This window comes from Apaloderma vittatum, unplaced genomic scaffold (genome assembly GCF_000703405.1).
Source record: "Apaloderma vittatum isolate BGI_N311 unplaced genomic scaffold, ASM70340v1 scaffold15794, whole genome shotgun sequence".
NCBI lineage: Eukaryota > Metazoa > Chordata > Aves > Trogoniformes > Trogonidae > Apaloderma > Apaloderma vittatum.
Window position 1 is genome coordinate 13,767 of NW_009711080.1, and position 12,112 is coordinate 25,878.

Genomic DNA, 12,112 nt, shown 5'->3' on the forward strand with positions numbered 1-12,112 from the left:
GCCTTGGTTGCTATTTTTGACTCACCCTCCTTTTATATAGCCGGTGTTCTGCACTGGAGGGATTTCGTTTTAGTTTTTTGGTTTTATCTGTCTCCTCATGGCCTCTCAAGGGAAAACAGTAAATGAGTTTGGTTATATAAATAATTATTTCTCTTTAACTGAAATTGTCTCTTGTCCCCTCACATCTTCTGAATTTATTTTGTAAAGGCATGGAATGGCTCTTTGTAAAGGCAAACCAGGGAGATATTTTTGTTGAATTTAGCTAGAATTATCAGTGAAAGATGCTTTCCGTGCAGAGCAATGGCTAGGTAATATGGCATCTTAATTCTTATCTGTAATCCACTTTTTGTAGGATAAAGCTGCTGTAGATTAAAGATACTTAACTGCTAAATACTAAAATATTTAACGTTTCAGATTTTTGTGCCTTGTGATTTTAGACAGGAATATCGCTCCTTATATAGTTAACGTTGAAGTATATTGAAGAATGTGGTAGCAGTGATTAAAGTTAAATGTTACCACAAAAAAATTCGCTGCCCAAAATGTTAAGGGACTTGGAATGTTCTTTAAAAGGTTGTAGATGTTAAAGGCTCTTATGAGAAAAACCATTCAGTACATGAAAACTTTCCTAAAAACTGATAATATTAGATCAGCTTTTAAGAATTTGCTGTATGCTTTGACTAAATACCAGACACATGAGATCATAAGAGTCTTTAGTTTTAAACTGTATTCATTGCTTACATGAGTAATCACTAAAAAGTTTCTCAGGAAGCCTGGCTTATGCGATTTCTTAACTCTATAATGCCAAAATATTCATTATTAAAAAGTGATGTGGCAAATTTAGCTACACTGTGTTCTGCTTTCTTGAATGTATCTGGTAAACTGGTGGTTAACTGGAGGCTTAAGTTAGAAAACTTTCTAAAAAGTAATTTTTCAGGAATCAATTTGCAAGTCGTCTGTTCTGCAGCGTGGCAAAGTTCAGCACAGCGGGTTTCTTACGGCACCAAATGGAAGTTGGCTGGTTGGTCTTCTTCTCAGAGCCGCGGTGGAGCCACTGTTCACGGGGAGGATTAGATCTTTTGATTTACAAACCAGACAATTTTCTGTACTGGTATTACCAGACTTCACTTGGGGTTTGGTGCTGTGTAGTAACTGTAAGGAGTTGACCCGGGTTTGATGTGTACATTAATATGCATGCATATGCAGAACGGACTCTAAATAAATAAAATCTGCCTGATAACTTGTTGGATAGCAGCTACAGAAAGATATTGGTGACTCTGCTCAATACTTGCTTTGAAAAATCTGACTGGAGAAGTTGTTTGCATTATAATACATGTAGCATGGTCTCTAGAAGTGAGAAGGCTGCACCTCTCCCCCTCAGTGGTTTGAAAGCTCTGCTGGACACAAATTCTCTTGCTTTAGAAACCCACCAACTTGTCTGAAGTTACAGCAGAATCACCCTGTGGGTTTTCATCCTGCGTAGAGCTCCTTTAGATCAGAAATAACAGTTGTCTCTTGGCCAGTTTATAGGAAGTTTCTCGGATTCTCTGCACACCAGGCAGCCAGCAGGAGAAATCTACTCGTAAGAGAGCTTTGGAACTTGGTTTGAAATAGTGATCCAGGTGTGGCACTGCAGGGCAGCTGCAACCCTTAGGGTGGTTTAAAGAAAATAAAAAATGAATGAAAACAAAGAAAGATAAAAGAGTGTCAATATACAGACAATATGACTGTGGTGAAATACCCTGTAATTGAGCAGTTCCATGGGTGAGGAGTTTAGCTCTGGTTTGTGTACTGTGTGTCCGTCATTCTCCAGATATGTGTATGTGAAGGAAGAGGGTGGCGTTTTTGTGAAATTGTTCCACAAATGTTCTATATTAGGGCAGGCGGATTTCCTAATGGAGGCTTTAATTGCTTGGAGCTTTAGGAGGAAATATCTGTGGCAGGAATTGTGGGTGATAGTCTAGGCCGAACAGAGTGTTTTTCCAAATGATTGCATTTTACACAGTTTGTTATCTGTATTCTGGATTGCCTCCTTCGTGTTAGAAGGATGACAAGTTTCTCTCAAGTTAAGAACGCGTAGGTAAGGATTGATTAAAATTCAAGATGTTCCCAGTAACTAACTCTACTGGACTTTGCGATGTCGTAAGTTATCTTTATAGTTCTTAAGCGTGGCTCATGCAGAGGATTTTTTGTGTTATATATGTACTAGAATCTATCAGAAGGCTCGTGGTACAGGCAGAAGTATTAAAGATGCATCATTAGGATTCGTGCTGTATCTGTTTTTTCCCCTATCCTAATGCCTCGTAACAACAGTCCATTTCTCGGTGGTGTTTAGTGGAGTTAGCTGGCCAGAGAGTAGGACATGGTTCTGTAAGCAAAAGGTTTTCTGTTTGTCTTTTTCCTGTTTATGGAATACACAACTTTGAAAATTTGTGGGCTAACCTTAGGAATGAGATCTGAATGCTCCTTTCTCACTTAAAGAGAATTGTACTTGCGAAACTTTTGAGTGGGAGCAACGCGTCAGGGAAGAGGATGCAGTTTGTGACTTTTCTGTGGGAGAGGCAGTGTCAGGGTAATTGTGCTGTCGTCTTTCTACTGAATATCTTCCCTAAGGTCATAATTGTTAGTGACTGAGGCTGATTTGCACTTTAGCTGTGATTACCTTTCCTGTACTCTTAGCAATATCTAAATATATTATCCCCTTCTCTCATTCCCTCAAATTTTACTGCATAGGGCAAATAATAAACATCTAGATCTGTGAGGAGCAGTGGAGGCTTCCTGAGCTGCCTTTTTGGTATCTGTGTTTTGAGTTTGTACAGCAAGCTCCCAGGAGTCTGAGCAACGAACAGAAAGGCTTGGAGAGCTGTGTATTGGAATATTTTGTTTAATTCAAAATTGACTCACTTTGCTTTATTACAGGCATTTGGAAATGCAAAAACGGCACATAACAATAACTCCAGTCGTTTTGGAAAGTTTATTCAAGTCAACTATTTAGAGAATGGTGTTGTCCGAGGGTAAGTACAGTAGGAGCTTCTTCTGGGGTTGATCTTTGTGCTTTTAGGAGTTGGCGAAGAATCTGTAGTCTTTGCGTTCCTTGTCAAATAACTCTTAATCTTAGAGTAGATAACATGTTGTTCACACTCTGCATGTCTTGTTTCTGCTTACAACTTTTCACCAGCACTTCTCTGGCTTTGTCTGCTTCTTTCCAGTTACGTCTCCTAAAACAGGCCTGAAGATAGATGTTTCTTAGGTGTTTCAGTGCATACTGAAGTTTTTTGGTTTAGACTTCAGATAGCGACTAAGCTTTTCTCTTCTATATTTTAGTGCAGATTGCATTATTTGAACTGTCTTGACAGTTGCTGTCTGATGTTTTGCAAAGTCTTTTCTTTTGCCCTCATGTTCTTTTTTTTTTTCGCGTCTCCCTAGGGCTGTTGTTGAGAAATACTTGCTTGAAAAATCTCGTCTGGTTTCTCAAGAAAAAGATGAAAGGTAAGAGACTAACACAGTTTACTGACACAATTATAATCAACCAGGTCAAGGAGTTTAAGAGCATCTGAAGTACACAGAATAAAAGAGAACTCATTGTATTTTCATGAATGTATTGATCTTGTAGGAACTACCATGTCTTTTATTATTTGCTACTTGGAGTCAGTGAGGAAGAGCATCACCTCAAGCAACCTGAAGATTATTTCTACCTCAATCAGGTAATGTGTGACAGGGATTTACCAATGCATTAGTAAGTGTTGTGTGTGTCATCTTAAAGATGAAATAAGGCAGAACACATTATATACTTGTTTTCTTGTGATGTTTGGGCTTCGTTCTTTACCCTTAATTATGCATCTCTCTCCACAGCATAACTTGAAAATTGAAGATGGGGAAGATCTCCGACATGACTTTGAAAGGTTGAAACAAGCTATGGAGATGGTTGGCTTCCTTTCAGCCACTAAAAAACAGTGAGTGGAATCTTTTAAGCTTTCATAACTGATAGCTAGTTCGTGTTTCTGAATTGCCATAAAGGGATATGTGTTGGGATCACATTTGGTCCAGCAGGAAGCAAGGAGAGCTGAGTACTTGAGGGCTTACAGACAAATCCTCAAAGCAGAATTAAGTCTACTGACCTGTTATAACGAACTCATAAGCCAAATTCTTAAAAAGTCATTTCTTCTTCCTTAGGATTTTTTCCATACTTTCAGCCATTCTTTATTTGGGCAATGTTACGTACAAGAAGAAGGCTACAGGTCGTGATGAAGGGTTGGAAGTAGGACCTCCTGAGGTGTTGGACATTCTCTCCCAGCTTTTGAAAGTAGAGTATTTCTCTTTGGTTCTAGCATTTGATACGCCTTTTCGTCATGCTCTGCCTCAGCATGTTACTTGAATACCTTGGTGCCTGGTTTGCTATATGTAGATCTGGTTTATGATGTTTATGGTATTATGATATTTGTCTTATGGGAGGGGAAATGGATGAAATTGGTGAAATTATTTGAGGTAGGGATGGAATATAGGCAATAGCATGGAAATAGAATGATAGATCTAAGCAGAAATAATTTAATGGAAATGTGCTGTTTGCCACTCCCTGAATGAACCTAAGCTGAGACTAATTTAAAGAAGGTGAAGAACTTGTGAAGCTATTGATGAATAATAAATGTAGCTGTTGTCAAAGAGCTTGGGCTTCTCTGAGGAAACTGCATGTCTCCTGTTGCTATCAAATTACTCGTTTGGGAGTTTGGGGGTGACAGTAACTCTTGTTCTTTCTTGTTTTGAAGGTTAAACGAGAAATTCTCGTAGAAGTGCTAACAAAAAGAAAAACTGTGACTGCTAACGATAAGCTTATTTTGCCATATAGTCTCAATGAGGTGAGTAAAAGAACACTAGCAGAATAATTTTAAATAACTGATGTGTGCTTTTTTAGATTAAAAATGCTAGTATGGTACACTTTCGCATTTAGTGAGGGATGTTTGGGAAGTCAGAAGTTAGCATTGAAAGAAAATGGTTTTATTCGTCTCTGCTAGGTTTGTAACCTTTGAGTGCCACTGATCTGAAATAGAAATGCTTTTTTTTCAACCTGGTGCTGAATATTGTTTCATCTTCAGGCAATAACAGCTCGTGATTCAATGGCGAAGTCGTTATACAGTGCTCTGTTTGATTGGATTGTCCTGCGAATTAATCATGCGCTTCTTAATAAAAAGGACATGGAGGAATCTGTTACAGTAAGTTTCTCACAAAAACAAGTCTTAGTCTGTTCAGAGCTCACAGACAATGCTGTAGATGACACGTTCAGCTATCTGGGATAAATTTCCACGGTAAATTTCTTGGTAATACTTAATCGTATCGGTTTTCATAATAGACATAACTGTTAAATATGCAAAATTTATTTGCGTATGGCGCAGCGCTGTTGGGGCTTAGATCACTGTGTGACAGATTGCTTAACTAGATTTCCCCATCTTCTTTTAGTGTTTGTCCATTGGTGTACTTGATATTTTTGGATTTGAAGACTTTGAAACCAACAGTTTTGAACAGTTCTGTATAAATTATGCAAATGAGCAGCTGCAGTATTATTTCAATCAGCATATTTTCAAATTGGAACAGGTAAGACTTGGAGTTGCTAAAACAAACTTTTTTTTATCAAGTGCTCATATATTATGCAAACGTAGCCACTATTTTTCAAAACCGCATGGCATAATTTTTATAATTTGCTTCAATTTATTTCCAGACAGCTTATTTTTAAATTTCTTGGTTTGTTATTGCTTGTTATTGTTTGAAGGTTGTAGCTTTGCTGTATTTAGTGCTCTACATGTACTAACGATAGCAGGATCTTTTTAGCATTAAGTTTCTGCTTGACTCCAAGAAACTGAAAAGACGTTCAGGCAGTCCCAGGCAGAATTCAGATGAAACTATCAACTTTGAGATTGAAAGTCTGTAGGCGAGATGTCTATTTCGGGGGATTTTTTTTGTTGTTGTTTCCCCCTCTGCCAGTGATAGGCAAGGTCCTTGTTTCAGGGTTTTGTTTTAATGGTTGGGAAACAGTTTCTTTTATTTTTGTCAGTTTGTAAATATTTAATAACCAATCTTTGCTTCTCCCACCTGCTTGCATTTAGGGTGTAGAACTGCATGTTGATGTTGGCAGTAGTTCTGAAATCCTGGTGTTACTGGTGCTTGTTGATTTACTTGCTGGCAGACGGTGATGCCTTACAGAGCGCCTTGACTGCTGCAGGAGCTAACAGAGCCTGTTCCTAGACTGAGATTTTTGAGGGTTTTTTTGCTCTAGACTTAGATTTTATTTTTTTTCGAGTTTGTACTAAAGTGTTGTTCTTGGGTCACGGCTGAAAGAAAGAAGCCATTCTGTAGTATATAGTATTTTGTCAACAACGTGGGGATAAATTTAAACAAGCATTTTGCAGAGAAGAAAACAACCAAACATACAAACTTCGTATGTAAACATAATGCTGAAGTCCCCGTTTCGTAACTTAGGCCAGAAATGACTATCCTGGCTAACTAGAATAAATAGTTACATTGTTTTCTTTTTTTCTAATGTCATTTTTCCAAATAAGCTTAATCCTTGAATGACCCATTTCCTGTATCTCTTGCAGCATGAGGGCCCTCAGGGAAGATCTCTATATCTTTTTAAAGAAAGGCTTTTTTGTGTATGGAAAAATGGCATTTCAGCTTTGCAATGTGATGCAGACACTGAGCAGTCTGTCACTAGGCAGACCCAATTCTACCTACTTAAAATAATCCCTTTCTTATCACCATCATCATATGGAACAGTGTGAGGTTCTCTTTGTCTTTTGTTAAATAGAAAACTTAGTTGATTTTCTATGCAATATCTTTTTTTACATTAGTACCTTACCATTAGTTATTTGGGTTTTTATCATGTGGGCATTTACATTATTAAGAAAAACTGATATTTTTGTTCAGTATCGTGATGGGAAGCTTGTCCTATCAAGCGTTTGATGTGTTGTCATTTTGGCAGAAGAGCTTCAAGTTCTCATGTCAGAGTACTCCAAATTTTCTGAACCTAAGCAAGCAACCCTGCTTCCTTAGGGCAGTGCTGGTGTTGCGGCTTTCTAGGGCTTAACTGCCTGCTTTGGAACTTCTGTTATTTCATCTATCAGTAAAATTTGGAAATTCTGGAACTTTATATTAAATATATCATTTCCAATTGTATAAAAACTATAAAAGAGAAAAAAACCTCTCTGATGGGTTTTAGCGTAATGATGTAACTGTAATGTCTAACGCCAAGTTTGTAGGTGCCCGATTGCTGGGAAGGCACAGCAAAACATTCTTGTCACAGTTTTGTTTTTTAAATAGTTTCACCCCGAGCATCTGCTGTCAAGTAACTTGCCTAGGTGGACCTTTGATCTGACCCGATATGCCTGCTGTTCTCTTCTTCTTTATCATTCTTCCTTATTTTTGTTTCTGCTGCCTGAACTAACAAACTCAACTTGCCGTAGCTGTTCAAGGATGTCTTAGACCGCAGGACATTAAAGGTCAGGGCACTGTACTGATGAGGGAATTTTCTTGAGCTACACAGGAGGAATATAAGAGTGAAGGGATCACTTGGCACAATATTGACTATACTGATAATGTGGCCTGCATTCACTTAATCAGCAAGAAGCCCACTGGCCTCTTCTATCTTCTGGATGAAGAAAGCAAGTAAGCAACAAATGTCTTCTGAACAAAAAAAATGTGTGGCAGGGAGGAGGGAAGGACTGTGCAAGGGAACAGAAATAGAGCGCTTTAAAAAGGAGAGGAGTGTTGTGGGAAGCAAAGGGTCTTCTTATGACTGCAATCTGCACTCCAAGATGGTGGTGGTATAAATTGATGCTAAAATTGAGTTTTGGATTAAGCAAAATTAGAAACTTTCACTTTTGTGATTTATCATGGAATTACAATTAAAGTCAAATGCATGTATGTATGTCTTTGGAACATTAAGTAGCAAATGTTGTAAATGGTTAATGTGGTGCTAACTAGACTTGACTGGTGAAGTGGGAGGAAGTACCGACGTACACTTGAAACCTCAGAATATTCTGCTGTATGTGGAGCTGTTTGATTTTGATCCAGAAATTGAGTCCACCCCTAAGATTCAAAGCAGGTGTCAAAGTCTCAGAGTGTAGAGATCTCGGACAGTGCAGCACATTTCACAGGGATCAGTAGATGTTCTTCGCTCTCACACCTTGCACCTCAGTCACCGTACCTGTGTCTGAGAAATAGCTCACCTTTTCTGTTTTGTATTCCTAGTTTTCCACATGCCACCAACCAAACTCTACTTGCAAAATTCAAACAGCAGCATGAGGAGAACAAGTTTTTTGTTGGAACCCCGGTGATGGAGCCCGCTTTTATTATTCGACACTTTGCCGGGAAAGTTAAATACCAGATAAAAGTAGGTGATAGATCTGATGGCTATAAAAAAAGTAATAATTCCTTGCCTTTCTGATAGTTTTTGTCAGAGTGTGGAAAATCTGCTGGGAATGGGCTGGATCTGTTTTGTCCTCAGATGTACTTTAGATTTTTATTTTTCTTTATGGTGCTGCTGTAGACTGGAGGATAATGCTCACCATAGTGAGAACTGTTTAGAACAATGAATTATTCTGAATAGTGATTGATACCTTGGGTGAAAACACAGCTTTCCTGAGAGCTCGTGATTCAATGTGCTTGTTTTGCAGGATTTCAGAGAGAAAAATATGGATTACATGAGACCAGATATTGTTGCTTTATTACGAAGCAGTGACAGTGCTTACGTTCGGGAGCTGATAGGGATGGACCCTGTGGCCGTGTTCCGCTGGGCGGTTCTGCGCGCGGCGATTCGAGCGATGGCTGTCTTTGCAGAAGCTGGACGCCAGAGAGCTCAGAAGACTGCAGGTATGGTATGAAACAAGACTCTGGAAATGCTTTCAGGTATTGTGCAGTTGATTAGTGCTTACTGATGGAATTAGTTTATGGCAAAACCTTATCGTCCAGCTGCGATCTTGGTTTGGCTTGTGAAAACGGGTTAGCATTCACGCACCAAAGAGATTGTCACTGTTTTATCTGGGATCCTTCAGAGCTCCTCCTCCAAGAAGTGTACCGTTTCAGCAGGCTGTGCCAGATTCAAAGTCCCATTTGTAAACGTTGTGGAAGATGTTACTAGTTGTAGTGCATGTACCCGTCTTATCGCTAGTCAGAAAACCTTTTCTAAGAAGCTCCGATTTACTTTCTAATAGTAGGAAATTTGGGAAACAAAGTGGTCTAGTTTGATAGCTAAAATACTAGACAAAAACTCCAAGCCCTTGGGGAGATATTTTGCTTGTTAAAGCTGCTGGTGGGGTTTTTTTTGTCTGTTATGCTCATATCTCTGTCAAAATTCAACTTGGTGGTTATTTTGTAACAGGAGTGGTACGTCAAGGACCCAGAGTTCCTCTTGGAGAACTCCAGAGATCAAATACACCAATAGAAAAAGTTTATCGGTGAGAAACATACTTAACTCGTGTCAGGGAAAACACCTGAATGTTGCATTTTCACATATCAAATGTCAGCTAGATCCTTCCACAAGGACAGCAAGTTTTATTTCTTCTGTCTTGTTTTGCTTGGCCTTTTTAATTCTGTCCAAACAATGCTCTCACTTATATTATGCAAGACCCGGTACTACCAAAAGCTGGTGACATAGCCTCAGCTGCATTTACCACTGGGTTTTGGGGTTCTCTGTCTGCGTGTTGTATGTGTTGCTTTTCACACTGTGTGCTCCTCTGCAGCCAGTCTGTATCACCGCAGGGTTTGTAGGAGCACTCATGTTTTTTGCAGCCCTACGATGTGATTAGGAGGCCGGGCAAGTCCTGCCAAACTGCCTCCACATGTTGCTCTGTACAGGCATATTTGCCTTTCTATGGAGTATTTAGGTTTTATACATGTTCCTTTTGCAGCCGCTCAGTGCTTGATTTCTCATTTGATTGTTCTGAGGATTTTGATATAAATGCTTTTGAAGACGTCGTTTCTTTTTACGAAAACAAGAAGTAAGTAGAAACAGGCCTGAACTTAAAGGCCAGGGAGGCACATTCCTGGGCAGGCTGACCTTCTGAGCATGCTGTGTGTAAAAGTGAAGCCATGAAGTAGTTGTAAAGTCGTGATTTCATGCTGCTTCATATTTGCTCCATCCTGGACAGTCTCTGTCACTCACAGCAACTCAGAACTAAAGATACGCTTTGGGTGAAAGGATTGATCATAGTATAACATATCTGTTTCCCTGTGATACCTCAAAATCAAATCTTGCTGTTCAACAATATTCAGAGGTACCAGGGGAGGCAAGTGTCTGTAATAATGTTGCTGCCTCAGTGAGCAGCTCAGAACGGTGATAACATCTGACAGTCAGAAGTGATTCTTACACTTCTGTTATTTTTGGTTTGTGCCTCTCTGGAGAGTAAAGAAGGTAAGTTCTGTGCCAGGACACAACGCTTCACAAGCACGGTGCATGCTTAAAATAATGGAATTTGCCACGAATTAGGGACCATCCCAGCTTACTTTGAAAAGCCAAACATGTGAGTAAGTTTGATATGGAAATGAAAAAAAATCAAGTATTCCTGTAACAGCTACTTTTTAACTTTTCTGATGCAAGTCTGCTTAAGCAGCCTCAAAAGTCAAAACTTTATATATAAATATTTACTGCTTGATCATAAAGAACATATCTGAAAAGGCTGCTTAGCTTAACAAAAAGGGTCCTTGCCCTTTAAGTACATTTTACTAAACTACGGAAATGTTTTCTGAATCGATGGCTCAAGAACTTATATTAAAAGGTAGACTTAGAGAATAAGTTTAGTACAGACCCTGGTAATTAAATTTTGGGGCACTGACTTGACATCAGAATCGTTCATGCCTAGGAAAAAGTAGTCTGGGATTGACCTGCTGCTGTTCAGAGCACACTTGGTGATGGGATCTCTTGGGTTTTTAACTCCCTCTTTTCCCCTCTCTCATGGCTGTGTCTTTGTTTGCCATCTTTGTTTTGCTGTGAATCATTTTAGAGACATGTATGAACAAATCATCGCAAGTATAAAAGGACTTCCCTGGCAGGGTGATGATCCCTGTAAGCTGCTTCGGTCACTCAGTCGGCTTCAACACCGCTCCCACTTCATGTGAGTTCTGGTGCTCTAGGTGTTACTTTGAAAGTGCAACAATAACCAACCAGTTTTTCTAGTCCATAAAAGAATATCCGAGTCCCAAGTTTGTCTTCTGCAAAAAACTAAACAAGACAAGAAGAAAATATTTCCTTCTAAAAACTGTAAAGGCTCTAGAGAATGCTTTGTTCCTTCATTGCATTAGCTGCAAGTTAAACCTACTTTTCGTGTAAGCTTGCTTTAGAACCCAAGTATGTAGTACAAGCTTGTTGCTGCCAAATGTTCGACAATAAAAATCTCTCACAAATTATAACTGAAATTCAGGAGGCGAATGCTGTGAGTGTTCCTGGGTTAAGGCTCTTTACGTGTGCACACCTGGGCATGTATGAAAATCAGTCTGTGGTCCGTTGTGTTACACATAAACGTAAACGGAGTGGCGCGGAGGCCTGTGTTGTCCTTCCGTGCGCACTTAGGTACGTCCGCAGGGGTGCTGGTGCAAGCACAGTCGCTTCTGAACCAAGTATTTTTATCCGATAGTGCCTTTGTATTGCAGTGAGAGCTCCAGGACTGTGTAGTTGGCTGAATGGAATAACTTGCCCAAAACCAGCCAATGCAGCAGTCCTGTTTTTAATAGCTTTAGCTTTAGAGAAAACATTTCACTTTTGAAAGCTTCCAATACCTATAGAGTTTATTTAAAAAATTTATTTAAAAAATTCTTGTTGCGAAGCAGTTTGCATTTCTTGCATCAGTCACTTGTAAGACACGTGCATGAACACGCTCTGATGCTCTTGTGCTAATCTTCTGTCCTTCATCTTGCCTAGTAAATTGCACTACCTTGTGGCTTGCTGAAATAATCAAAAATTGTGTGTTTTTTCTTAAATTGTCTTTAATATTTTTAACAGGAAAAGCAGAGGTATCAAACAAAAGCAGATCATTCCCAAGGTAAAGTTATTCCATAAATTTAGATTTCTCTTAGGTTTTGGTTTTGGGTTGTTTTGTTTCCATTATGAACGTTCATCTTGATTGTCAGAACT

General features: G+C 39.2%; 1 protein-coding gene across 1 annotated transcript in view; it reads left to right on the forward strand.

Moving 5' to 3' along the window:
- The window catches only part of MYO9B (myosin IXB), a 31,445-nt gene that overhangs the window by 5,776 nt on the left and 13,557 nt on the right, over positions 1 to 12,112 (forward strand). Inside the window, 14 exon segments of the mRNA XM_009867535.1 lie at positions 2,917 to 3,011; positions 3,424 to 3,486; positions 3,611 to 3,701; positions 3,850 to 3,950; positions 4,171 to 4,300; positions 4,761 to 4,850; positions 5,088 to 5,204; positions 5,449 to 5,583; positions 7,529 to 7,650; positions 8,236 to 8,377; positions 8,661 to 8,856; positions 9,365 to 9,440; positions 10,986 to 11,096; positions 11,981 to 12,020. Coding sequence (XP_009865837.1) covers positions 2,917 to 3,011; positions 3,424 to 3,486; positions 3,611 to 3,701; positions 3,850 to 3,950; positions 4,171 to 4,300; positions 4,761 to 4,850; positions 5,088 to 5,204; positions 5,449 to 5,583; positions 7,529 to 7,650; positions 8,236 to 8,377; positions 8,661 to 8,856; positions 9,365 to 9,440; positions 10,986 to 11,096; positions 11,981 to 12,020 — 1,509 coding nt within the window.